The sequence below is a fragment of the Erithacus rubecula genome (genome assembly GCF_903797595.1).
Source record: "Erithacus rubecula genome assembly, chromosome: 5".
Taxonomy (NCBI): Eukaryota; Metazoa; Chordata; class Aves; order Passeriformes; family Muscicapidae; genus Erithacus; species Erithacus rubecula.
In genome coordinates this window covers 66966979-66994617 of record NC_136687.1, presented here as the reverse complement: position 1 = coordinate 66994617, position 27639 = coordinate 66966979, and the positions used below count along the sequence as shown (strand labels likewise).

Below are 27639 nucleotides of genomic sequence, written 5' to 3'. Positions count from 1 at the left end.
TGGTATTCCTTCTTTGGTAGAGTGAGGGGTGATTAGTGTAGTTCTTCTCTGTTGTTTGGTGTTGTGTTGTCACTGTAAAAAAAATCATTTTTAGAGCACATGTGATCCAGTGTTGTGCTGCTGAACTTCTTCCCTCCTTCCCCCCATGCTTTCCCCCTTGATCCCAATGAACTTGATCACACTTGACAATGCTGAAGCACACAAATACATTTATCATCTTTGCCCTTTCCAGGATATTTTAAGCCTGATTTTGTTTCTGTGTGCCACAGCCAATTCATTGAATCATTTGTAAGAGAAGGCAGCAAAGAGCCTGGTTTGAGTCAAGCACTGAGGTGCTGCCCACCTCCTGCTGCCATTATTTCCATTTCATCTTGGATATGAGATTGTCACCTTGTTCAATCTCAACAGCTCCCAGTGAATCAGAGCAATACTGAAAAAATGCTAGAGGACATGAGGACAGTCTGCACATTTCCTTATTCCACAGGCTTTCCTTCTTCATTTGTGCTCAGTAATGAAGCCTTTGTTCTCCAAGATTCACAACTGTGCAGGAGTCCTCTTTCCCTTTGGAAGGGAAGAGAACCAGTTTATTAATCTGCTGCACAGGGAGCTGAGATGGAAGATAAGGACATAAAGGGTTGTATTTTCTGAGAGCTGGATGGGAGCTGACTGTGCTTGGACCTGCAGTGACAATAGTAGGATTTGAGGTGTGTAATTCCTTGCTTTGAAAGGATCCTTCCTAAATATCCAGCCTGGAATTGGAAATATCTGTATTTGCTGACATGGTTGCAAAATTGCTCTGGATGGGATTGTTGCCTTCAAGAAGTAGAATTATGTTTCACCTGGTGTAGAGCTTCTTAGGGCTGTGTCTGGTGCTGAGGGACATTTCTCTGCTGAATCAGCTGCAAGGATTTTCATAGCCTGGTGGGGTTGTTGTTAGGAATGGGATAAAAGGCTTAGTCTGTCTTGTTCACTCTGCCCTGGCTTAGATGCAGTTGACATGGGAGCACTTGGCCCACCACAACCTGCATTTTAAATTGAAATCCTTCACCCTGCTGGCAGTGTCACTTCATCATTTGACACATCTGTCACCTGCTGATGTCCTGGTGGCTCTCCCAGGTTCAAGTTTTGGCCAAGCAGCATCATTTGAGGGGGCAGAACATCACCTCCTTGGTGCTCTGCCATCAGTTCACCTGCATCCAGAGCATCACCCAGCAGAGATGGGCACCCCTGCTGCTCCACAAACAGCCATTATATTGTAATCAGTGCTGTCATTAAAGCTGTGAGCTAGTTAGATTAAATTAATCCCATCCCTCCCTTCTTTTCCACAGCTGTTCAAGCAAACACTCCAGGTTTGACATCCATTAACAGTTTGATATCCATTCAGAAGTCATTTTGGGGGACTTTTCAAATTTGTTTGAAATTTGCCAGTTGGCAGGTTAGGAGCTACTTGGGCAAAGGGGAGAAAAAGCAGCAGGAAGACCCCAAATGTTATTCCTGGATGCTGAGGAGCATTTCTGGTGTGTGCTGTTCATCAAAACACACAACTGGGCATGGGAAAAATCTCAGCATAAGAAAATGGAAGAAAATAGTAATTGTTTTTGCTCTCAGTCATTCACCATGTCCATTTATAGATGGATTTAATGTGAGAAGAAAATTTACAAAGAGACTGCAAGTTGTTTTGGGTGAATCTAATAGTGACAAACCAAAGGGAATCAACTTTTGTCAAAGTTGATGTCTTTTTGTTTGTCAGTAAAACCCACTGCTGCTCCCAAAATATTGACCTGTTAATCTGAGCCAAGATCTCTCTGTGTGCTGATTTAAATCCTGGTTAGAACTGATGATTTGAAACCATAGTTTTACTCCTTCTTTTCTCAGTGTGATTCATTTGGGCCCTTTCCTGGCAACTGCTTCTGTGTCTGTGTGAAAGATGGGATGAAGATTACAATAGCACCTAACTATCTGAAGAATATTTTGGAATATCGCATCCCTGAAATATATTAGGACTACTGAGAAATGTTATTTTTAAACTCTTGATTTTCACAAGACTGATACAACTGGTGAAAGACTTTACCCACCAGAAATGTAGCAGACTGTTGAACTGTGAAAACAGTGCCTTGTTTTAATTTAGGTAACTTCTTAATTCCCTGAGTGGAAGGAGGGGAGAGCTAGTTCCCAGTCCCGGAACAGCATATTCATGTTGCTGTGTTGTTAATCAAGCCTTGCTCTTTGCCTTGACTGCTCTGTCCTCTCCTTGGGCTGTAGAGCTAAAGCTGTTTCACTGAGAGGAGCCGAATTTCCATTTGATTTCCGAGCCCAGTCGTTCCCGTGTTGTTCTCTGATTGTGGGCATGCTGGAATGAGCCCATTAAAACCCCTGTTAGGGAGTTTCTATCATATACCAGCTCTGAAAACACACTCAGCAGAGCAACAGCTCCCCATTGCCAGAGATAAAACATCAAATCCAAACCGAATGGACACCGGGAATCCTTTATGAGTCTCGGAATGACTTTCATCTGCTCGTCGCTCCATTAATGGGTGTCCCCGCGGACCTGCAGCTTCCCCCTCGTTTGGCTTCTCCTGCCAATCGCTTGGCATTGTGGAGTAATTGGAGTGGAAATGACAAATGAAAGCGGGGCTGCGGCTCTGCCAAGGCTCCTCGCCTGGCGGCCGCTGGCTGATGCTGGTAATTGTTACCAAAAGTGTAATTGCTGCCGTTTCAACAAAGCCGCCTGCAATTCCTCCTCCGAGACACCCGATCCCTGCCTTTTCTCAGCTGTCCCTGGCACAGGAACGGCTTGGGAGGTAAATCCCACCTGGCGCTCGGACTTGTGGTGTGAGCTCCCTGCTCCCCAAAGCAGAGCCCGGCGGTCTGGGACAGAGCAGCCTCTTGGCGAGTTAATCACAGGATCCCGGAATAGCTTGGAGGTATTTGTACGGATTGATGAGATTCCCCTTCAGTCTTCAGCCTAACGAAGCCCATTCCCGCAGTGTCTCCTCATGAGAGAGGTGTTCCAGACCCCTCATCACCATCAGGGGATTAGTGGGGTACAAGCAGCACCCCGCTGGTTTTTGGTGTGACACCCCAAATCTGCACACAAAGGTGCAGCTGTGCTCTGCTGGCTTCACCCTGCTCAGCAATGGCAGCAATGCCACCAGCCCAGTGGCCAGCTGCACAGGACACCCCAGCATGCAGTGACATTCTGGGGATGGCCTGGATATTTCCAGGAAGTCACGAGAGCCACGAAGGGGACACAAACCAGCTGGTGAATGACTCTAATTTCCCCAGTGTCTGCACCAGAATAGCACACGGGCTGTTATCTGGTGTGAGGATATCCCATGCTAAATGCCACCTGATTCAATTACTGAGGCTTTTCACATATTAATAGCAGACTGGTTATTTTTGATTTGTTGGGTAGGTTTGGGGTTTTTTTGTTTTGGTTTTTTTTTTTTTTTGCTGGAGCAGGTGCAGCTGTCTGAAGTTCTGACAGCCAGTAGAAAAAGCAGTGGTCCAAGAGATTTAGTTCTTTCTGTGCTCTGGTTAATGTGACAGGGTGACAGCAGCCACCCAGGAGCACTCACAGCTGCTCTGGGCTCCCTTTACTCCATGTCTCTTCTTTGTCTCTTTAGCTTTTTCTTTGCTTTTACTGCTTGTTGTGTTCTTGCCTCCTCCTCTTATCTTTTTCTCCCCTGCCTTTTCCTAAATCCTCATCAGTGTTGTCCAAACCCATCACATGCTCACACTGTGCTCCTGTGTCTCCATTTTTTTTTTTTTTCCATTTTGTCTTGTTCTGGGTGTCTGCAGGCTCCAAAGGTTTGTGAGCATTTCTTGTTCTGCAGACTGGCCCAAGGAATGTAGATGTATCTCTTCTGGTAGCGTGGTGTTTTAAAATTCAGTTGAATTAGGTATAATTTCTTCTTTTGATGTAGGGAAATCCAGGGAATTAATAAATTATAATGGTGTTTAAGGAGTTCTTTCTGTCTTCAAAGCACTCTCTGCATGGTATTTCATTATTTATACTGTTAATTATATTAGTACTTGTAAGGAAAAAGCCCCTTAAGTTGTCACTGATAAAAATACACTCTCAACAGGATTGGAACCCAGCACTTAGATTGCAGCAGATAATTTGTCCACTGAGGTGCAGAGCCTTGGAGAAGACATCAGGCAGATTTCCAGCAGTTCTTTAAGTGTCTTGCTTTATGTTTAGAACTGTATTGCCTGGGAGCTTTGAAGTGTCCTTGTACATGCTGGGTGAGCACTAACAAAGCCTCACAACAGGACAGGTAGGTGGGATCCAGACTTTCCAAACTGGACTTTACGTCTGTTGCCAGGAATTTTAAGCTGAATTGTCCAAAGAGCTGGACACTGAGACCCATGAAGTGCTTGGAAGATTCTCATATCCCAACAAATCAGGTGGTAGTTTCATGACTATTAACTAGATAATGAATTTTTTAAACTCTGCAGAGAAGTGTTGGTTTTAATCTGGTACCTGACAAAAGGAATTTAGAAGCAGCAGATTTGAGCCCACAGACTGGAGCCAGGGGAGGAAGAAGAGCAAGGAGGAGTTTTCTTAGCACAAACCTGAGCATTTAAGTTTTAAAATATGAGTAAGGCTGGCTCTGTGCTGACCTTGTGCTGTGAGAGTCCTTTGGTTTTTATTCCACTGTGGAAAGAAATTATTTTCTTTTTTTTTTTTTTTTTTCAATTTCAGTGAGCATGAGCAATCAGAGGTGAAAGTTTAGGAGAACCAAGAGATGGGGAGCAGTCTGCCCCCTCCCTCCCCATTCCTGTTTTACCCCATGGCTTCCCTGCAGAGAGCTGCCAGCTTTCAAACACAGGCTCTGCTGAAGGCACAGGGATGTGTGTGTTAGCTAAAGCTTGGCACACACATCATTTAACCTTCATTTCTTCTCTAACTGCACCATAAATCTGCAGGCAGAGATGATGTCAGGGCTGCTGTTCTGCAGCCAGGGGAGAGCCAGCTGTGTTCCTCAGCAGGAATTACCATCCCTCTTTGCCTTGCCCGAGGGGCTGGGCACCTCTAAGGTCAGCATTGCCACCAGCATCCCATTAGCAGAGACTCTCCCTAAATTTCTGATGCTGCTGGAGTGTTTACAACCTTTAGATGACATTTGCCACAGAGAGATGCACAGTTTGATGTGGGAGAAATGCTTTTGGAAAGCAGGGGAGAGACACAAGAATTTTTTTTTTTTTTTTGCAATATTTTTGGCTGTCCCACTATTTGCAGGTTGACACTCTTGATCCAGCACCCCACAGAAGTGCCTGAGCAAGTGTCCTGGTTTTTCAGGATATTTTTTCTCTCATTAAGCAGCCTAATGGGCCTTTAAGGCACATTTCAGTATTTTATCATTATGCTTAACAGTTTTAGGAGTTAGCTGTAAATGTGCTCATGGCAGTCAACTGTTAATCATCCTCTCTAGCTTAATTTGCCTAAGTCATACTTTGCACTGTGAGTAAATTGAAGCAAATCACTACATGGTGTAAATGAGCAGCAAGGTCTGGTCTCTTTGCAAATCCCTTACAAATGAGGCTCATGGCTCATCCTACACAGAAAAACACCCTGTGTGGTGTCAGCTTAGCCCAGTGTTTGTCTATACAACAGGCACTGGGATTGTCTGGCTGAATGCAGTGTTTCAGATGGGAAACTGATCCTGCTCTTCCCATTTTCTGGTGGAGGCAGCGTGGGATCATGACCTCAGCGTGGAGGGAATGGAAGGGGGTCAAGCACGGGTGGTGCAAACCCTTGTGAATTAGCTGTGGGTGTTCCACTTGGGTGCACTGATGGAGCAGTGGTGACAGCTGTTTCCAGCTGTGCCAAACTGCCTGCTTGGCCAGAGTCTCCTTGGTGGTGGTTTGGGATAAATACACCCAGGTGGAGCCTGCTCATCCCTGGCCACGCATCCAGGAGCAGCTTTGCTGCCTCAGCAGAACCTGGGATCTGCCTGCAGCGTGGACAGGCTGAACCTGATGGCAGAGAAGTTTTCCAGAGATGTTCTGCTCACCTGGGGCTCCTGGAGGTTGGATTCTCTTGCCTTTGGAGCTGATTATTGCTGTGCATGGTCTCGTCTTTCAGCTGCGTGTTGGCACTTTTCACTCAACAGCTTCCAACGTGAGGCTGATAAGTGTGTGGGAGGGAGGGGGTCTCTGTCACAGTCTGTCTCTGTGGAGCTCTTTGAGACATGCTGCTCAAACAGGACATGCCTCGTGCTGCAGGGGCCTCATTCCCCACTTGCTTTGCAGAATAACACGTCCTGGAAGCCAGATTCTTGCCAAGACTGCCGATGCCAGAGCAGCGTTGTCACCTGTGAGCCTACAGCCTGCAGAGCCCCCCAGTGTGACTTCCAGAAGGTAAGGGGCCAGAGCCTGTGGCTGCCCAGAGCCAGGACAGGCTCTGTGCCCTTGCACCCCTCCTTGGAGTGAAAACACGTGGTGTGTGGAGCCTTTGTCCCCTTCCCAGAGCCGGGTGTTGGAGCAGCTTGATCCCAAAGGAAGCCCCTGAACTGGGCTCGAACCTCCCAGCGTGAGCCCAGCCTGCAGTCCCCCTTCCTTTGAGGTGGGGCTGGGGCTCCCTGGAAGGTGCAGATGGGCACTTTCCACTCTGCTGAGCAACAACAGAGCTGAGATTGTCTGTCTTCCTGTTTCTTCTGCCTCGTGATGGTTGCTGAGCTTTCGTTGTCTCCTGCTCGTCTTTGTCTGGGCCTTCATTAATTGGCCATGGAATTGGTCTTGCATTAACATCTGGATTGCTGGGGTGGAGTGCACAAATAACAGTGAAAATGAGTGTTTTAAGGAGGCTGTCAGTGTAATTATATGGCTTTGTGAAGCAGGTTAAAATGTTTCCCAATATGACAGCACTAATGAGGAAATAATTTTGATTCTTACTGGTTTTCCCCGTTATTTTTGCTGTGCATTGATTAAAGCTAGACTGATCTAGTAGGAATTTTTGTGCTGAAGAGGAGGGAAATCAAGTGCTGTCATGGCACACCTAATAATGAGTGCACCAGATAAAATGATAAAAATCAGATAAATGAAAAGGTGGCAACTTTAAAGGTCATAAAAGGAAATAGGTTTATGGAGTGATATGAATCTGTGTGTCTCCTTGACATGGACAATCCTCAAAGCAAAATGTTTAAGTGTTCCAAAAAGATCTGGTCACTGAAATGGATCACCAAAGATCTCATGCTTCAAGGCTAAACCACCAACAGAAAAGCAAGGTCAGAAGTCACTATCTCTCTCCATAGTTTATTTCTTATCTGCTCATTATGAGATTTATCCAAATATTGCTGATCTTGTTTCAGCAACGTCTGTCCCATGTTTCTGAGTGGCCTTTCAGTGAAGAATCTTGAGTTTTGTCTTGAACAAGTGTTTCTATTCTTTGAAAACTGGTTCAGCTGAAGAAATCCCAACTGTACTCTTGGGAGTGTAAATTCTGCAGTTATTTTGAGGGTAAGATGTCAAACACATAAAGTGCTGTGCCACCTCTCACGGTGGCTCATGGGGATGTGGTGTAGCAGCGTTCTATATTTCACTTGAAATCTTCCCTTTCTGAACTGAGAGCACCAGGTCCAGCAAAGCCTCGTGACTTCACTTTCATTTTAAAGTCCCTGTTTGATGTCAGCTGTTTATTGGGCTCCTGTTTGGTTTTTTTAGGGTGAAGTGCTTCAAATAGCCTCCAACAAGTGCTGCCCTGAGTGTGCCTCCCGAGCTGAAGGATTTTGCCAGCACGAAGGACAGATCCACAGTGTGAGTGCTCTCCCCAGTTTCTCCCTGTTTGTTTCAGCCAGTGAAGGATGCTGAGCTGGTGTGGAAGGACACATCACTGCATTTATATCCTGTCACTGTCAGATAGTGGAGTTTGGCAGGAGTTTGGTCAGCAGGGTTTGCAGAAAGGGAATGTGTCACTGAGCAATTGTGTGTCCTGCACGGCTTAATGGGAGAAATTTCCCCACTTGTTCCTTCCCTTTGGTGATTCTGGGGATGACTGAGACAGTGCAGTAACATCAGAAGGGGAGCAGAGCACAGTGAACTCTGAGCTGTGCTCAGAGGAGGCTTTTCCTCAGCAGCCATCTCTGCTGCTGGAGATTGATTGCTGCTCTGCGACCTGGGTTCTGTATTCTGTAATCCTGAATTATTCAAGAAGCAGGTTCTGGGATGTGGTTTCACCTAGGGGGGCTGAAAGGCCAAAACAATCAGAATAAGTGTCTGGAGATAAGGAAAAAAATCAAGATTCATGGGTAGTAGTTAATGAATCATGTCAAGCAACTGGCAAATGTAGAAAAATGGCTTAACAGCAAACTCAAGTCCTGTGTGTGGTCTCTTAGAGACTTCTGTGTTTGACAAGAGGCAAGTCAAGTCCAGATCTCCAGAAATATGCTAAAATGCCCAGACACTTTTGCATAGATACTCTCCTCTGTTCCAGCAAGGGACATGGCCAGCATGAAGCTGGTGCAAGCTGAACAAAAGCTGCAGCAGGAGGGGTAGCACACCCATCCTCTTTACATGTTTCTTTGTGCCTGTCATTTGGTGGTACTGTGTCTCATCATAATGCATTATATTTCTTCTTGTGCTGTTCCTGCATTTTCTGCTGCTGTTCTTTTGCTGCAGCTTTTGGCTTTTGGCTCTTTCTGAGCCTGTTTTTGGGTAGGCATCCCCATGAGAAGGATATGACCATATTTGTACCTACAGTTATTCCACTGTCCCATGGCCAGAAAGCCACTTTTTATCAGTGCCAATCCTCATCCTTGAGACAGGAGGAGCTTGGAAAGGGACAGGAGTTATTTCCATGCCTGACTGTGCTCTCTGTGCCCTTGGTGTGTTGTGTGCAGCATGGCACAGAATGGGCCAGCTCGGGATGTGACCAGTGCTCCTGTGCCCACGGGAAGGTGACCTGCAGCCCCAGGACCTGCCCAGCCCTCACCTGTGGACCAGGGGAGCTGCAGGACATTCCCCAGGGCTCCTGCTGCCCCAGATGTGTGGGCCCTGGTGGTGAGTACTGGCTGGTTTATTGGTCTGAGCTCAGAACCTCCTTTTAGCCCCAAATCTGGAAAACTTTTCTGGTTCAGTTTTGTGGGGAAGACTCTGAAGTCAAGCATGGCTCAGGATTCCCTTTCTGTCTTGCTGCCATATTTACATTTTTAATGGCTTCACCCATGAGCCAAAAGGTGGGGACAAGCTTTAAGCACTAAGCAGATGTGCCTGATATGTTCTCATTTTGGAGATTAAAATTGGGAAAAACACCTCAGGTATTTCCTATGCACTTGCACTGCAAATTCCCAAACTGCTCCTTCATCTCTTGGATGCCTTTTCTTGTAGAGTCCCAGTGGGAGAAGTGCATCCAGATCTATTAATTCACAAACCCTGTGGAAACTGGTGGAGCTGTTGCCCTCTTTGACAAACTGCAGTTTTGAATTCTGAGATGCACAAGAGCTGTGTTTTGATCATGGGTGACAGGAAGGACTTACAGGGCATTGTAAAATAGACTTTCCCCTTGTTTTCCTGTCCCTTAGAGCCTTGCTCCTTCGATGGCCACGTGTTCCAGGATGGTGAGGGCTGGAGCCTGGGTCACTGCTCCAGATGTGTCTGCAGGGATGGTGCAGCCCAGTGCTCCACAGCTTCCTGCCAGCCTCTGCTCTGCAGCCAGGTCAGCACCCTCCAGCCTTCTAGCAATGCTCCAGCAACTCCTTCTCACTGTGCAATTCTCATACTGGGGACCAAATCAGCAGGCAAAGCTCCTGGGTGACAAGTGGGTGATTTGGAAAAGAGTTACTTGACCTGCAGAGATGGTGGGATGGTGAAAGCCTGTGTGTCTCTTCCTTAATTCCTTCTTTCCCCAGCATTTTATTTTTATCATCCATTTGCTGGTTAATTAGGCACAAATTCTGGCTAAAGAAACTGCTTTTTGTTTTCTACTCAAAAAAATGATCTGGAGTTGATCAGGAAATTTTTCTGTTGAGTGAAGGAATGAAAACACAAGATTTATCATGGGGTTTATCTTCACAAATTTCTGTGTTTGGTTTGCAGCTGGAAAGTTTGATTTGCAGGTTTTGTTACTTGTTTTTTGTACAAGAACTCTGGAAATACATTTGAGAGTAGTCACCTGTGGATGAAATTCCCCTTTTGCCTTCAGCAGTTAAGAAATACAAGGCAACTTGAGCTGAAAGACAAGTCTCAGAGCAGTGTTCCTTCTGTGTGTTTGTGTTTAGAAAACAACAAAACTGAGGAGCTAGGCAAGCTCATGGTTTTAGTCCAGTTAGGAGAGCAGGGACACTGCTGTTTCCAGGGTCTTTGCTGTGGACAAGTGATGAGTTTTTAGCATTTGTGAAGGGATCAGCACAACCAAAACTCTACAAGACTCTGCACAGCATCAACACAGGGTTAGTAAAGGCAGCAAACTGTTCACAGCACTCCAGACTCTGGGCAAATCACTCAGTTTTTGGGATCTTGTTATTGTATTGAAAGTGCTGAAGGGTGTGACTGGTGGATCTTTTTTCTTGGGCCCACTGTACCTTTGGTGTATTCCTTTGCATCAGCATGCCTGGAACTGGCTCCTTGTAAATCCTTGTCTCTGACCTTCACTCTGTGTTTCAGGGACTGCCATTTCCCACATGTTTTTAGGTCTATTACCATGCTCCAGTGATGAATCCAGATTTTGAGAAAATCAAAAGCAGCACTCATAAACCTTTTTTCTCTGCTGATGCTTTTCCAGCTTTCTGTTACTGGACCAGATGTTTGTACAATTAACACTTTTTTTATTTGAGAGAAGAAACCCCACCTGTTAGTGTGTGTGTGATAATTGTGTTTTGCTTTGTCCTGAGATATTCCATTAGTATTCATTTACTAAGTGCTCTGCATGAAAACAAATTTATGCCTGCTTTAGATCCCTCCTTTCCCACTCCAAGTGGACTGGTGTTACCTGCTGAGCCATTGCACTAATGTTTAATCAGCTAATCATTAGGATCTCATTTATGGCATCAGGAGTGACTGTGGTGTATTTGAGAGTAATTGGCTGCCAGCATCCAAGGTAATGCAGCAGAAAGCCAATTCTGATGGTGTTCCAGATATTTCCTACCAAGGACATTTTCTGGTGGAAGGGACATGAGCAGGATGTGCAAGGAACCTGTTCTGGTCTCAATCAAACCTCACATTTTCTTGCATGAGCCTTTATCTCTGTCCCTTCTTTTGTTCTCCACTCCATCAAAAGCCAAGACAAAAATTCTTCCAGGATTAAACTCTCATCTTCCATCTTTCAGATAACTTTGCTCTTCATTAGGTGCTGAGAGAGAAAAATGCCAAAAACTCCTGTTGCAAGCCACCAAAATACACAAAAAAGGTGGTTTAAATCTTCTGGGAAATCTGTCCTTGGTCACTTTTGTATCAAGTCTTCCACTCTTTATCTGGAAACTCAGGATTTGACTGATGGAGAAGATGATTGTCATTTTTACTCTGATTCCAGCCCACCAGCCTGTCTTGTGATCATCCTGGCATGGCTGGAGGGAGGTGCTGATGAGCAGTGCTATTCCCAACTGTTGGGTGTACATTGCCTGGGAGCAGTGGAATTAGACAGGTTTTGGATGGTTGGAGTTGGGGCATGCAGGAAAAGTTACATTGGTGTGAAGTGCCAGTCTTTTCCAACATGATTTAAATCCATCATAAAAAATTTGAAATTAGAAGAATACAGTTTTAAGCATAATTTAGCATCTGCAAAGACAGTATGGATGGATTTAACTAAAACAGAGCAGATGCCTGAGAGGTGGTGAGTATAAATCACACCTTCAAAACCTCAAAATGTGGCAATTCCAGAAAAAAACTTCTCTCATTCATCTCCTGCTTTATTGTGCTTGCCAGCATAGCTCTGTATTTATTTTTTTTCCACTGTATATCTGTATGCCTGAATAGAAGCACTTTATGTCATGTGTATGAATTTATCTGCATCTCTCCCTGTATTCAGACCTCAGTTGCCATCTAAATGAGCCCAGAAAATGAGGTGGAGAAAGCATCTTTCAAGCCTTAGACTCTGCTTTTTTGGGCCAAAATGAAGCCCTGAGTGCCAGTGGGTTATCCCATGGATGCTAAATGCCTGGAATTCCAAGCACTGATGCTGACCCCATGCTAACTGTTCACACTTTCTTTTCTTTGTCTCTGCTTTCTGTTTAGGAGGAAGTCATGGTTCTGTCTCCTGGAAAATGCTGCCCAGAATGTGTCCCAAAGCCCTGCTCAGTGTTGGGAAGAACATTCCAGGTGACTTGTGACAAATGACACCAAAACCACTCGTGATTTTTGGCACACCTCTCTTTCCCTTCTCCCCAACCTCTGTCTTCCTGCCAGCACTGATAGCTTAGTGCAAACTCTGCTTTTTTCTCTCCCGGAAAGGCAGGAGAGTTGAAAGAAATCAGGACTTGATAAGGATTTGCTGGCCAGCAGAAAGGAAGTTTGCTGTGCAAAGCAGAGGAGGCACTTTAATTTCACACTTGTTTTGAAGGAGGAAAGCAGAAAGCACTGGTGGTCAAAGTATTTATAGCTTTCATTGTGTCACCTGGAATTAATTGAGTGCATTATTTAATGAATGTGGGATTTTCTGTCAATGATTTTTTTGGCTAATAATAGTAGTGCAGGCCACCCCAATGCCTGCTTGCAATTAGTGGGAAAATACACACCCACAGTGTCATCTAGACCTCAATCCCTCTTCTTCCTGTTTGCTTAGCATGTAGAGATCAGCATTTTTTTAAGAAAAGTTCTTTATCTGATACAGACATGCAGAAGGAGCCATCATATTCCATAAGCAGCTCAGGTTTCTGGAAGGAATTTGGTTGTCTTCCAAGAGTGTTTAACAACTGTATCCATGTTCTTTTTCAACAGCATGGAGAGCAGTGGAAAAAAAATGCCTGCACTGCTTGTGTGTGTCAGAGAGGGGAAGTCAGATGTGTGAGGGAGACCTGTGGCTCTGTCACCTGTGGGCAGGTACTGAAAATCACCCACCTCTGATAGCCCAGCTGCACCTTCTGCTGTGCCAAGGGCTCCAGGCAGCCCTGCTCACTGCTGGCTTGTGCTTTTAGGGGGAGAAGAAGGTGCAGCGCCCTGGGAAGTGCTGTGAGGAGTGTGTGTCTTCCAAAGGGAGCTGCCTGGATGGTGGCACCATCAGGTACCATGGAGAGATGTGGAACAGCACCCACTGTGACTTCTGCATGTGCCAGGAGGGGCAGGTCACCTGCCAGGCAGCTGAGTGTGCCAAAGTGCAGTGTGCCAAGGTGAGAAAGGCTTTCTTCTCAAGGCTTGGGATTTCTAAATTTTTTCCCCTCTCTTTTTCTTTTTTTCTCAATTTGAAACACTCAAAGAACCAGCCCTTGATTTGTGCAATCCCCTCAAAAACATTTCACAGGGAAGGAGAGCAAACCTGGAACTTACCATGCAAGTCTGCACAGTGGGCTTCCATTGTGAAGCAAACCAGTGTCAGTCAGTGACTGATTTAACCTGGATTCCCTCCCACACTGGGTCTGCCTGCTGTAGTGGAGGGTCAGACACACAGAGGATTCAGTGGTGGTCACTGGATTTACCAGGAGCTGAACATGGGGGAAATGTGCAGGTCAGAGATGGTTAAAAGTTCCTTTTATCCTTGTTCTGTGTGCTTCAGATATGGAAGTCAGTGTTCTACTTTTCTTCATTTTTGCCATGCCACTCTTAGCATGGAAGTGAAGCTGGCAAGGTATTTTATTCCCAGTGCTGTTTAGTCCAGAACTAATCCCCTCCCTGCCAGGTTATGTTATATTTGCTCTGCAGTGGATGTGCAAAATGCATTAGATAGGGTTGAATGCTTCACCCACACATGTACAAATATGCTTTGAATTGGCTTTTTTTTGCAGTGGGTAAGACTTCTGTGTTGTTTGTCACTGCATGGGCTGAGAGGATTGGGATTGCTCAGCCTGGAGGAGACTTTGGGGTGACCTAATTGTGGCCTTCCAGTACCTGTGGGGCCCCAAGAAAGATGGAGGGACTTTTTACAAATGTCTGGAGTGACATGATAAGAGGGAATGGCTTCACACTGGCAGAAATCAGGTTTAAATTGGATATTGGGAAAAAATTCTTCCCTGTGAGATACTGAGGCCCTGGGAGAGGTTGCCCAGAGAAGCTGTGGCTGCCACTTCCCTGAAGTGTCCAAGGCCACTTGTTCCTTCCATCCTGAACCTTTCTGTGATTTTATAATCTGTTTCAATTGGTGGGCTCTACAGTGTCAGGAAAAGGGAAAGAATTGTGGCCTCCTGGGTTTTCTGTCCCAGTGGTGATGCTTTTCTGGTGACCCTGCCTGTGTGTGCTGAATCTTGAGCCTTGTGGTGTGTCTGAGCTCCAGCCATAACCTGGACATAATGATTTCACAGGATTTCACTGCTTTGATGAGTGTGGGACCCAGTCACCCCTGCCATGGTGCTGCTGCTGATCACCCCACCTCAAACTGCACAGGGAGATTTTGCTGGATGAAAAGTTGTGCTTGTCATAAAATCTCATGCACTTGCAGCTGTTTGAGTGAGCTGCCTGCGTGCTCCTGGCTGTAAATTGGATCATTTACACTAATGATGATGGCCTGCTGTCATGGCTCAGTGGGGAGGATTAGTTAATATTCATGCTCACATCTTGGGTACTGACAAAAAAAAAAAATTCCATTATTCAGAAAAGCCAGGGGTGTTTTCCAGAACAATAGCTGGAGATGTTAACATGTAGGGTTCAAAACTCCTCAGGTTATGTTCAGTTGTAGTTTGCCTCAATTGTACAAGATGTGCATTAATTAATTACAAGAAAATGTGTACTCAAAAAGCAAATACCATGTTTTCTTTTTTCCTTTGTATTTTCCTTCTGAAGTTGCAGTCTGTTTATTTTGGCACCTGCCTCAATGAATCAGAGCTGATGTGAAGCCAGGAGCACTTGGATTTCTCTCTTCATATTCATACCATTCACTATTAATTTCCTGGTCACATCATCCTACTGGAAGTATAATGAGGTCACAGATAGGAACTGCAAGGGATTTAACTCCAAACCCTTTCAAACAAACTTGTCCAGCAAGGTGTCCATGGTGATTCTGACCTAATCCTCAAAAAGCCATTTTCAGCAGGCTGTGAGCATGTTCTCAACCTGGAATAGGATCAATCTCTCTCCAGCAAAGGCACAAAGTTATCAGCCACAGCCTCTCCCTTTCCTGGGCCTTGGCAGAGCAGCATAACTGCATTTTTTGGGCAAGGCAAGCTATGTTCCATGGGTAGTTTCTCCCAGTTTTCCTGTAGCCTGTGTTTATGGATGTGGGTGGGGATGGCAGAGTTTACAGCAAACAGCAGTGACACAAGATCCAAAGCCTGCCAGAGGCATTTTGGAGTAATTGAAGAGCAGAAATGTCTCAAAGCAGCAGAGAGAGATTTAGGCCGTGTGTGGTCCTCCAGGACTGAGAACCAGATGGTTCCTCCTCAGTTCCCCTGCTCAGGAATGCACCAGGGATGTCAGAGTGTGGCCTCACTTAGGTGAACACAGCAATGACCAGTGCTGCTGCTCTCCTGTCTGTGTCTTTAATAATTCCTGTACAAAAAATGAGTGTGCCAGTGTGGCACAGGGAAAATTATCCTGGAGCGCACACCTGATTGGCATAAATCACAAAAACTGCATGGTAATCTTGGAAACCAAAGCTGTTTCTTGTCAGCTATGTCCTGGTTCCCTAGGAAAAAAAAAGTCTTTTTTCTAAATATTCAGCTTCCACTTGGGCACAAAGACTTGTGGTGAATTGGGGCACTTTATTCATTTCTCCTGCTGCTAAATTCTTATCTCCAAACTGAAGATGTTTAAGTGGAATTTGTGGAGCTGTACAGTTGTGACAAAGAACAGGCTTTTTCCATCTGGGATAAATAGAGCATGTGCTTTGAAATTCTCTGGGGGAAGTAAAAGTAGAACATTCAAAATGAAGGTAAGCCTGTGTGCATTGAAATCTTGAGGTTGGTCCAGTGAAATCCTGGTGATCCACAGTAAGAAGGGGGAGTATTTCTCTGCAGGATTTAGGGATGAAGTAATGGCCTTATCACTGAATTCCAAGGCCTTTCCTGAGGTTTGTTCTGCAGCTGCAATAATTGCTGAGCACGTTTTTCAAACTGTACCTACAGAGATGGAGTGGGATAGGGAGAAGATAAGGTGAAATTAGATATTGGAGATTGCATTCCAGGGCAAGAGCTGTTCTGCCTCAGCATTCCACAGTGGTTTTGGCAATGTTGGTTCCCTTGGAATTGCTGCAACCTTTCTCTTCTTCACAGGGTGAAGAATTAATTCACTTAGAGGGGAAGTGCTGTCCTGAATGTATCTCCAACCATAGTTACTGTGTTTACAAAGAACATACCAAAGCTGTGAGTATCCTTTTACTTTGGAGCAAAGGTTCTGCTTGCAAAGTTTGGAGGGGCTGGCTCTCCCTTTCTGGTCTGAGAAGGGTTTTATATTTGCAAGTGGCAGAAAAAGAATCCATCAATATTGTCTGCAGATCATTTTGCAGTTTACACAAACACTTGTGTGCATCTGCTGCAGAATTTCAGTTTTCCTTGGTTTCATTTGTGCAGTTCAATCAATCATTTCCCTTTAATATTTAATATCCCTACTCAGATGTTTCCTGCACATTTTATAAAGATAGTTGATTTTAATCCTATCAAGTAGAAGCTACAGAGCTGGGGCAGTGTGTAGCTTTCTGCCAATGTATCCCACTGATTGTAATCTTTACTGCAATGGAAACCCATTATTAATATTTTCAAGGAACTTCCCTCTGAAGTTAAAGAGAAAGGAAACATGGATTATCTCAGTTTAAATATACCAGTAGTGGAGTTTTCATTGCCCTCGCAGGTGAGGGCTGGAGCTGATAACTAATCTTTGCCTACAGATGTGGGAAATGTGAAATGTAATATTGTCTGGTGCTTTTTTTAGATGTTGAGCCTTTCTTTGCTCAGAGAGTTAAAACACCGAGGTGTGATTTTTTTCCTGGTTGGTGCTTTCTCCTTTCGGGGAGGAAAGCTTTGTGATCATTTAAAGCGTGCTGTGTCTGTGTGGAGCCTTTCCCCGGTGCTGAATTCGCCTTTGTCCGCAGCACGGGGCGAGCTGGGCGGAGGGGCCGTGCCGGCAGTGCGAGTGCCGGGATGCTGCCGTCACCTGCTTCCAGCGCTCCTGCCCGCCCTGCCCGCGGGGCAGCCGGGCCCTGCAGGGCAAGGGAGACTGCTGTCCTCGCTGCCAGCCAGGTACCCAGCCCTGAGCCCCGCTGCAATCCCTGCCCCTTCCATCCAGCGCTCTGATCCCCAGTCTTCAGTTGCTAATTAACTCCTTTCCATACCATCTACTTCCTAGATAAGTTACAGGCTCTCGGTGACTTCCCCTGCTTTTATTTTTTTTTTTTTTCCTGTTGTTTTGGAATTGGTGTTTTAGAAGTGTTTTGTCTTTTTTTTTTTTCCGCTGCTCCTTTCCGAATCCTAGAGTGAGTTTTGGAGTTTATGGGCTCCTGATTTTTTCATGGGAGTGGGAAGAAGAAAGAATGTGCATGCACTTTTATGCCCCAAGCTCACCTGAGGCTGAATGGCTGCCAGTTAATAATTGTTTGGAAAGACTAGCAGAGCCTTGGCTTATATGGTAATTTTGCCTATAAATTCCTTTTTCTCCAGGATATTGTCATTCCCCTGGATTTACATTTCATGGTTGGGAGTCTTTAGCTGTGGGTTGCTCATTCTTTTTGGTAGCTCTTCTTGTTGCAGGTCATATAACTTAGGTTTTATCAGGGTGCTCCAGTTAATGCTTTATCTCAGTAAAAAAGAAAATAGCTTCACAGTTTAATTGTGCTGGAGTGCCCGGGTACATTTGCCATCTTCTTGTTTTAAAGCTTGTTATTTGCTGCATGCTAATGGAAATGCAAAGCACTAGAGATAGAAAAGTGAAGAAAACTGAGTTTGGACTCTTCTAATGGATTTGTCCTGGATTTTTGAGAGGGAGCAACATCTGCACAGGTTGCTGAGGAAGGGATAGATGATACAGTGTTCTCAGCACCTCTCCCTTCTCCTTATCAAGAAGTTCCTCTGTCTGCTGGTTATCCTTGAAAAAGTGGCCATTTGGCTTCCATCATGGTAGCATTTTGGAAAACCCAGGCTTTGGAGTCATGGTATTGGACATACAGAGACAGACCTACATTTTTTGTGTCCTGAAAGGTAACTGGCAATTTCCCTTGCCCAAACCTGCTCTTTTCCCTCTGCTTTTTTCTGTCTTGCAGTGATGGGGGATGAGAAACAAATGCAAAATGCAGCCTGCAGCAGTTCAATCTGTGAGCCCAGAACACCAGCCCCTGCTGCATCTGCTTCCATAAAGCCAGCAAAAATTGATTGCTGCTTCTCAGAGATGTGCTGGGAGAAGCTGGCAGGGAGAACTCACTACTTTTCAGCCAGGGGAAGGCAAAAAGCCCTGGGCACTGCTGCATTTATGTTAAAACCAGCAAATATTCCCTCTCACTGAGAGCTTTTGGCTTGGAGCCTCACTGAGAGCACTTGGCTGGGAGCAGAGGAGCTTTTTTTTTAGCCAGAGAAAAATTGTTCTGCATCTCCCCAAGTACCTGTGGCCAGGAAGTACTGCTGTGGTGCTGTGGCATCAAGGTTTTTCTGGAGGGGGAGCAGTCTGCCACCTGTACTCTGACCTGGCATTGACACAGAGCTGTGACTTATTGCAGGGTTTGGTTTTAGGAATCTCCAGTTCAGGTTGTTTCGGGCCATTAATTCCTGGTGACTTAAAATTCTTTACTGCTGAGAAACCGTGTGGACAATGAATACCTTTTTTATCAATTGCCTAGAAAATCTGAGTCCATATAATGACTAAATAGAGCAATATAACATTGAGACCCTTTGATGTAACCTGGTGTATAAAAACCCACTCCAAAGCCAACACACCTCGTACCACCCGCTGAAACAAGCTGTGAATTTCACCCTGATTTCAGAGTGGTGTTGTTTTGCTCATTTCTGACTGTTTCTGTGTGTCCCCCTGTGGCAGGTGAGTGCCCCCCAGAGTGTGTGAGCTGCTCCCAGGCCTCTGGTGGCTGTGACTCCTGCCAGGACCCCAGGAAGTGGCTGCAGGACGGGCGTTGTGTGGAGATGTGCCAGCAGGGCTTCTACCAGCACGGGGGTGCCTGCCTGGGTAATTCCTTACAGCCCCTTCCTGCTGCCTGCCCTGGCTCCCAGGGGCTCATTCTACAGGCATTGCCTGGCTTGGCTTGGAAGAGCATCCAGGCACGTGCTCTGCTGTAACCAGGAGACGTTGCGAGGTTTCAGGTGGAAGCACTGGGGTTTGGGATTGATTTTTCTTCTCTTTTCTTTCTGCTGGAAGCCTGCAATGAGACCTGCTCAGCCTGCACCAATGGATTTGAGTGCTCCTCGTGCCAGACACCCCTGCTGCTGCAGGATGGGCAGTGTGTGGCTTCCTGTGGCCAGGGCTACGTTCAGGATCAGCTCCTCTGCAAAGGTACCTCAAAGCAAAAGAGGCTGCAGTCCTCTGTGATGGCAAAAGCTCTCCCTGGGCTATGAGAGCCCTCTCTCTTGAGGCATCTGCTGTTGACATAGATGTTAATGTTCACCCTAGAGTAAAGGAAGGAGTGAGTGCACAGAGGAACCAAGTCATGCAGGGTAAAATTGATCACTGCTTGGGGAAATGTTCATGACAGTTCCTCAGTGGATCAGTTCTGTTGTGTGTTTCTTTGACTTCAGCCTGCCTGTGCCTGCTCATGCCAGACCTTTCAGCATGTGGTACTTTGAGGTGTACAGAAAATTGCTTGGAGGGTTAGGGGATTGGTAAGACTCAGGAAATACTTTCTGGGGAAGTTTCCTGCTTTGTTTTGCCATCCATTTGATCCATACTGTGCGCACTTCCTGGAAGTGCATTGAGCTCGCTGCTCTCAGGAAGCATTTTTAGAAAGTAAATTGGTAATTCTGTAAAACACTGAGATGTGTCTAAATGCTTTAACTTAGCACTTGGAAAGATTGAGAGTATTCAGAAGTTAGCTCTCTATTTGATGGAGCTATGACAGTGCTTTTATGAGCTTCCCCTCTCCTTTGAAATACTTAAAACTCTTCCCAAACTGTAAAGCAGCTGCTTTTTCATCATGGCAGTTTAATTGTTTTCTCTAAAATTAACACTTTTCCCTTCTTGATGTTGGCCTTTTTAGAGGGCTTCTAATTATTTCTGCAGCTCTCATTCAGCAGAGGGGTGGAGCAAATGCTTAACTTCTGAGCCATCACTTTAATTTCTTTGGAGCTAACCCTCCTGCTCAGAATTAAATACAGGCTGAGGGCTTTTGGCACATTTCAGGGCAAAGCACTTTAGATGACAAGTCCAGCTTCCTTTTCTGAAGTGGTTTCCCTTGGAGAGCTGGCCACTTGTTTCAGGTTTTGAAAGTCTGAAAAACCTCTGTCCTCCAGCAGCCACTACAGCCCAGGGCACCACTCTGAATGTATAAATAGATAAGAGAGACCCAGTCCAAAAGAATTTATAGGCTTAAGTATCAAATAATCTTCTACTTCATTTGGTTTTATTTTATCATTTCCTTTCCACCTGCTCGTGGTGTTTTAATTGGCAGTGCCCATGTACTGCTGAAGGGATAGGAAAAGGCTAATGTTTCATTTTATTGCTGGTTTGTAGATTACTGATTGTACACTCCATCCAAATTTGCATGCTTGTAGCTGAATGTGGCTGGGAAAATTTGTTCCTCTTTCCTCAAGGGAATTAAACCAATTTGCTTTAGTTCTGCCTGGCTGCATTTTCTGCATAAAGTCAAACCAGTGGAGAAAGTCTTACATTTCAGATGCAGTCTGTAATTCCTGGCCATTCACTCTTTTCCTTGTATCCTCTTTATTCCTGCAAATCTCTAATCAGATTGTCTAGAAGGGCCTCAGACTGCTTCCAAAGATTTTCCTCATAATGGTTTTAAAATCCACAATAAGCTTGTTCCAAAATCACAGAAAGGATGAACTAGACTGTGTTAATTGCTATAGTTCCAGTAAACTCCCTCTTGAGGAATTGGCTCTGGACTTGAAAGAGACTGAACACCAGGTTTGTTTCTCTGTCCTCTTGTTGAAACACTGTTGTCTGTGTTGTAAAAAACACAGTGAATTAGCCTTCCCTTTTGTTCACATTTTATAACAGCTAGTCTAATTGAGCCTCTTTTGAATTTTTGATTACAGTTGTTTGATCTCTGCCCTATTTTAATCCTACACCAGGGGTGTTTTTCTGCCCCCATCCCTCCACTTGCTTTTGTGAAGAATTAAAACCATTCAGAGGAAGTAAAACTGAGAATAAAAGGTAATAAGTTCAGTTATGTAGCAGTGGATCACAGTTGAGTTTGTGTCAGGCAGAGTGGTGGGTTCTCCCTTGGCAGAAACACAACTCCCCCACCAAAGGCAAAGCAAAGAGAAGCAAAAATAAACTATGTCTGCATGGTAGAATGGAAGGGCTCAAAGGACTTGCAGTGTTCCATGCTCTCACTGCATTTTTCTAACTCAATTATTTATGTTTCCAGGATTATTCAAAAGCCCAGGCAGAACTGGAGTGTTTCTGCTTTCATCTCCCAAAATGCCAGTGTTGAAGTGTGTAACTTGACACTAACAGACCCTGCTCACTCTGGAGCAGAGCACTTGGATTTCTGCTCCCTTTGTGTTGCTGTTCCCTGCTGTGCCTGGCAGTGGAGGATCCTCCAGGGTCCAGGGCTGAGCCTGGCTGGGCTGAGCTTGCCCAGCTCCCAGGGAGGAGTGCAGGGGAGAGGTGGAATCCCAAATCCCTGTGTTCCTGCTGGGATACCATGGGCACTGCCCTCCTGCTGTGGTCAGACCTGGGAGGGTTTCACATGTTTGGTGAGCTGCAAAACAGCCCCTACAAATCCCAGCTGGAAATAGCCAGAGGGTGGGAGCAGCTTCCTGGCCGTGCAGTCACTTGTGGTGATTTATTTTCACACAGCCACTTCGTTGCTGCAGGCCAAGATGTTTGAGCTGACAGTGGCTATGGAATGTTTCCATTTCCCCCTTGCTCTTTCTGTGGAGTTGGTGCCTGGCTGTTTGGGTGAGGAGCAGCTGTTGAGCCTGGCAGTGATCCAGTGCTCAAAGAGCCAGGGATTCTGGAGTGTGGAATCACAGAATGGTGTGGGTTGGAAGAGGCTGTAAAGATTATTGTGTTCCAGCCCCTCTGCTGTGGACACTTTCCACTATCCAGGTTGCTCAGAGCTCCATCCAGCCTGGCCTTGGACACTTCCTGGGATGGAGCAGTCACAGCTTCTCCAGGCAACCTGTGCCAGGGCCTCACTCCCCTCACAGGGCTTTGCCAAGGGCCAGTAGGAGCCAACTGGTAATTGTTCAAAAACATGGTCAGGCTGCCAGCAGGGAAAAGTGTCTCTTGGAAAGGAGCAGCACCTCTAGGGAGGAATTGAGGACTTTACAAATGACTGGGAATGTTCAGATGTGCTGACATCCTGAGGCAGGTTAACAGGCAGGGGTCCCAGCTGTGCAGTGGCAAGTCTGCAATTAAAGGATCCCAGTCCTGGCACCCACTCTTTCCAAAATATGTTGAAAGTTAAAGTGAGCTCAGACAGGAGCAGAACAGTCAGGTCTGGAAGGTGAAGTGAGGACATTTCACTGCTTAGAAATTTACAGCATGAACTCATACTCTGCAGTTAACTTTGGAGTGTAGACGTGCCCTGAGAATCATCCAGGCTGCAATGGGATGCAGGTTTTTTTACCAGCAAGGGAAATTATGGACTGGAGCAGGAAACTGTGCACAGGCTCTGCCTTGGGATGGGATGGTTGGTGTTCCTTGTGTTGGGATTGTGAGGGGAAAATCCTTCCTAGTACAGGAGGCCCAGGGTCCCTTTGAGATCCCCCTCAAATGGGAGTGTTCAGGAATCAGAAGAGCCACAGGATTCTGGAATGATCAGGGAGGAGGTGGAGGGAAAGAAGATGCAAGAGGGGGAGAGCAAACAGCTAATCAAGACAAGAAAGGGGAAAATAAACCAAGGTGGAAGTGTGGAGAAGGAGCATCCAGAATGCCAAAGGACCATGTGCTGGGCATGAGCTCCATTGTCCTGTGCCTTGCCCACTGAACACTCCCTGTTCTAACCCAGGTGTTCCATCCCCCTCCCTGTGAGATGGAGCTGATACACTTCCCTGCCTGGGGCAGCAGTGAAATCCCCTGGGATGGGGTGTTATGCCCCTCTGTGCCATATGACTCATGTATAATAATAATGTGCTCTTAGTTCTGTGCATGAGCTGCTGCTGTGCCTGCTGGTTTCTGCATTGCACTGATGCTATTGACATGAGTTTTTCTTGGGTGGCTGCAACTTCAGACGTGTTTGCAGGGCAACCATCAAGAAGTTCCCTTTTCTCCCACCTGCCACAAGCTGGGAGCACAAGCATGTACCTGCCTTATTGTGAAATAATTAATTGAAGAACATCTTTGGAACATATTTGGGTGTAATTGTGGAAAAACAAAACAAAACCAAAAGCTTAACAGCTAAAAGAACTGTAATTTGCACTGTTCCTGCAACACTGGTAGCACAGGATTTGGTAGGGATCTGTGTCCCATATTCTCCCCAGGAATTACTCAGGCTGAGCATGTGAGGATTCCTGAAGTCAGCTCCTTCTGCAGCTGGAAGCACAGGAGTTGTTTCTGGAATCAGGCTGGCTTGTTTTTCACTTTGCCAAACATTGCAGCTCTGCAGTGCAGTTCTGTGTTTTTGCCCAGAGCTGGATTCCTGTCAGCAGTCACCCTGAGGATCTGAGTTTTAAGTAGCCTGTGATGGGATCTCTTCCTATTTCCCTTTGTGCTTGTGCAGCCCCTGGCACCAGGGACTTTGCAGTGTTCCCAGCACTCCTCCTGGGCTGATAACAGCTGCAGCAGCTGCTGTGATCTGTGCTGCTGTCACATTCCACATGCACAATGCAGCTGGAAGTTGTCCTGGGGATGGCTTGGATGGAAGATTCTCACCTAGGAGCAGCAGTGGGCTGTGTTTGTCATGGTTCATCTTCTGTAGCAGTGAAAGCCTGGCAAACCTGCAAGGAGTGAAGTGGTGCAGGCTCTTTGTTGTAAAGAACTGGCTGGGAGAGGGTTGCTGGCTAATCCTGCACTTCTCTCTCTGCCCTGCAGCCTGTCATGAGTCCTGCTCCTCGTGCTGGGGAGCTGCTGAGAGCCACTGCCTGTCCTGCAAAGACCCATCCCACGTGCTCCAGGAGGGGCTCTGCCTGGCCAGCTGTGGCCAGGGCTTCTACCCAAAGGATGGCATCTGCACTGGTAAATACCTGTGGGAGGAATGCTGTGCACAAGCAGGAATCAATATTTCATTTAGCTGTGCAGCAGCTCAGACTTTATTCATGTCTGACAAGCCAGTGCACCTTGTGCATTCATACCAGATGAGGGAAGCTGCTGTTTGTTTGTGAGATTATTAATTCATTTAAGCTAATCAGATGCTGAAGGGTTTTAGGGGTTTTTCCTCACTGAGCAGCTTGAAAACCTGAGTTGTTTCTGAGGGCTTGACAAATCCATTTGTCTGTGAAAAGAAAAATGGCCTTTGCCAGCAGGTTCCTGTAAATTTAATTATAATTCAGCATCACAGTAACTAATACCTGCACAGCAGATGTGCCTAGGGAGCTGGGAAGGTTTGCTGGGAAAAGGGGAGAAGTGGTGGCTAGAGGGAATTAAAAGTCAAACAGATCCTTAATGAGGAAAAAAAAATCTCAAACAAGAAATCTCACATTTGGCAGGACTATCCATGGTCAGTCAGGGCTTGCTGGGCTTCAGGTGTGTGGCTCACACAGGTGTGCCTGGGCCACAGCTCACTAGAGAGAGCTTAAAAGCTGGAACATGGTGGCAAAATTGTTGCTATTTGTGCTTATTTGGGTGACCAGGTTCCCCTTCATTTTGGTTGATGCCTGTACCAGGCAGTTTTATTCACTTGTGTTTTAAGTGTGCAGGTTTGAAATCTTATAGCTGAAAATAATTTAAGCTGAAAAGGAAATTTGACTTAGGTTTGGTTTTTATTGCTAATGGTTTCTTGAAACCCCATAGCAGTTCTTGAAACCTCTTAGAGTCAGACCTTTCACCTTCTGCCAAACCATGCATTTTGATACTCAGCTGAAGATCTGCTTTGTCTAGTGAAAAGAAACAGAAATTAGTTAAGTAAAATGCTTGATTCTTCTAAATATCCAACAACATATTGCCTTAGAGAAGCCAGAGTTCCATGGTGCTCTTGGACAGCAGGTCAGTTCACTTCTGAGCTGGTTGCCTGGGATAATATGGACCACAGGAATTGAGAAGAAAAATTATCACTCTTGACTTTAGCTGCATTTTCCCACTTTGAAGAAAAGGGGAGGGGAAAACTTGCCATTTTTTTAAATCACCTTTTCCCTCTCCTTCCTGAACAGTCTGGTAACTGCTGCTTGCTGTGCACTGCCATGCAAAGATTTGTAGGGTGGTGTCCATGCCTGGGGAGAGGCTGATGGCTCTGCAGCTCTCCCCCAGCTGAGTGCATGTCCCTGTTCCCTTGGCAGCTTGTGGCCAGTTCTGTGAGAGGTGCTCTCCAGAGCCTGCCAGGTGTGTGAGCTGTGCTGCAGGGAAGCTGTTACACCAAGGCAAGTGCATCCCTCAGTGCCCAGAAGGACATTTCCCCAGTGGCAGTGGAAGATGCAGAGGTAAGAGGTGGATTTTTGCATGACCCTTTCCTAGGCTCTCAGGGCATCCTCCTTATGTTGTCTGCTCTTTCCCAGATGAGAGGAGGGAATTTTAAAAGCACAGAAACAGGAGTAGGGACAAGGAATATGGTTTTTTTTTGCTTTGTTTTCTTCAGTTCACTTATGATGGGTTGTTTCAAGTAACCTCTTTTCCTTGCAAAACATGCTGGGATACATATTCAGAACATTGTGTGAGTGAGAGTTTAGTACTGTTAGTACTTATTAATACATGGGCACTTCTGCTCTCATTAGTTCACCTAGCTGAGTCTCATTCCAGCTGGGATTTTCTACAGCTGGAGAAGGCTGTAGTCAGCAGCAGCACTCTCAGGGAGTGAAAATGGGATGTTTCAGCTCTGTGTGCTCTGTTTCTTCATCAGCTTGTCATGCTTCATGCTCCACGTGTGAGGGACCCCTGGCCACTCACTGCACCTCCTGCTCCTTCCCTCTGGCACTGCACCAGGGCCAGTGCCTGCAGAGCTGTGGAGAGGGGTTTTACCAGGATCACAGCATCTGCAAGGGTAAGCTCTCCACTTGGGGTAAGCTCCCCAGCTCACTTACCCCAACCAGGTTTTGTTTTTCCTTTATCCCATGCTGAACCAGTCAGTGCTTAATTCCTGCCTTCCCTGCAGATTGTTTTCTGCTTTGAGAAAAAGTGAATTTTCCCATGTACTTTCTGCTTTCACTCCTGCAGGGTTTAGTGATTTCAGGGACTTTTTTTTTTTCCTTCTCTGTGTATGCTGCTGAAATAAATGTACATTGCTTCCAGGTTTTTCTCAACATGGGTTAAGAGGTGGGTGAAATTCCACATACACCTGGTATGAAATTCCACACATTCATGGTATGAAATTCCATATACATCTGTTATGAAATTCCACACATTTGTGGTATGAAGTTCCACACACATCTGGTAGATTTGCCAAAACTGAGGTAATTTTTGTTGTGGTGGGAAAAGTGAAAATCGGGAAGGTGAATTTCTGCTTCATGTGAGCCCTTGACACTGTCAATTCTTGCTGTCCTTCCTAGTGAGATTGAGCTCACTGTTGCAGTTCCAGAAATTAAAGAATTGGCTGCCTGTGGCACAGGGCTGCATTTTTTCATTTGTCCATCAGCTTTACTCAGGAAAGGAGCCGTTCCTTGGGGGCGAGGGCAGCGATGTCAAAGCATTTTTCTAAAATCCTTGTTCATTTGTAGAAAGCAGGAGCAGATGCTGCTGGGCCTTGTCCCAGTGTCTGGGAGAGCTGTCCCTTGTCCTTCTCCCTGGGAGAGCTGTGGCTCTGATGGCTCTGTCCCCCTGTGCCAGGTTGCCACCCGTCCTGCCTGTCCTGCTCCGGCCCGGGGGCCGCGCGGTGCCTGCGCTGCCGGGAGCCCCAGCACGTCCTGCAGCCTCACCTGCCCGGGGAAGGAGCTCTGCATGGCCTCTGCCTGCCTGCCTGCCCATCCCACTTCCATGTGGACAGCACAGGGGTCTGCAGAGGTGAGGAGAGCTGTTCACAGCCCTGGGGTTTGGGTGTTTTGGGGGAGCTCGTACCACGTTTGATTTGTGCTTGCCTCGTGACTGCCATGAGTGTTTGAACTCTGAAACTTTCCAGATGGCATGTCCTTGTACTTTTGAGGGAAAATGTAATCTTCATAAGGCTCATGACTAAAAGACTCTGGTACTTTCTTTTCAAATGCTTGTGTTCAAGCCTGCACAGCTCAACTCAGAGTAGCCTCCTTTCCATTGAAGCTGAGTATGTGAATTTTAGCACTGACGTACTTTGAAGGAGGATCAATCCTTAAATCCTTTTCAAAAAAGACTGAGCTTTCTCCTTCTTAGCCCTTGGAGCAGGTCAGGACATCCCACAGCAGTCTTTTCTTTTGAGGAAGCTCTTCTGCTTCATGCCCTGCAGCA

The 27639-nt window shown here is 46.0% G+C and overlaps 2 protein-coding genes across 2 annotated transcripts in view; both read left to right on the top strand.

Moving 5' to 3' along the window:
* Positions 1-8783, top strand: part of MRPL1 (mitochondrial ribosomal protein L1) — a 36918-nt gene extending 28135 nt beyond the window's left edge. Inside the window, exon 8 of the mRNA XM_079306018.1 lies at positions 8772-8783. The gene's annotated coding sequence lies outside the window, so the exon portion shown is untranslated. The remainder of the gene's footprint in view (positions 1-8771) is intronic.
* The window catches only part of FRAS1 (Fraser extracellular matrix complex subunit 1), a 97022-nt gene that overhangs the window by 21367 nt on the left and 48016 nt on the right, over positions 1-27639 (top strand). Inside the window, exons 3-17 of the mRNA XM_079306028.1 lie at positions 6259-6366; positions 7669-7761; positions 8844-9003; positions 9525-9658; positions 12172-12255; positions 12874-12975; positions 13071-13262; positions 16293-16382; positions 17108-17255; positions 19039-19182; positions 19372-19506; positions 24169-24312; positions 25569-25709; positions 26126-26266; positions 27049-27222. Of these exons, the coding sequence (XP_079162154.1) occupies positions 6259-6366; positions 7669-7761; positions 8844-9003; positions 9525-9658; positions 12172-12255; positions 12874-12975; positions 13071-13262; positions 16293-16382; positions 17108-17255; positions 19039-19182; positions 19372-19506; positions 24169-24312; positions 25569-25709; positions 26126-26266; positions 27049-27222 (1990 nt within the window). The remainder of the gene's footprint in view (positions 1-6258; positions 6367-7668; positions 7762-8843; positions 9004-9524; positions 9659-12171; positions 12256-12873; positions 12976-13070; positions 13263-16292; positions 16383-17107; positions 17256-19038; positions 19183-19371; positions 19507-24168; positions 24313-25568; positions 25710-26125; positions 26267-27048; positions 27223-27639) is intronic.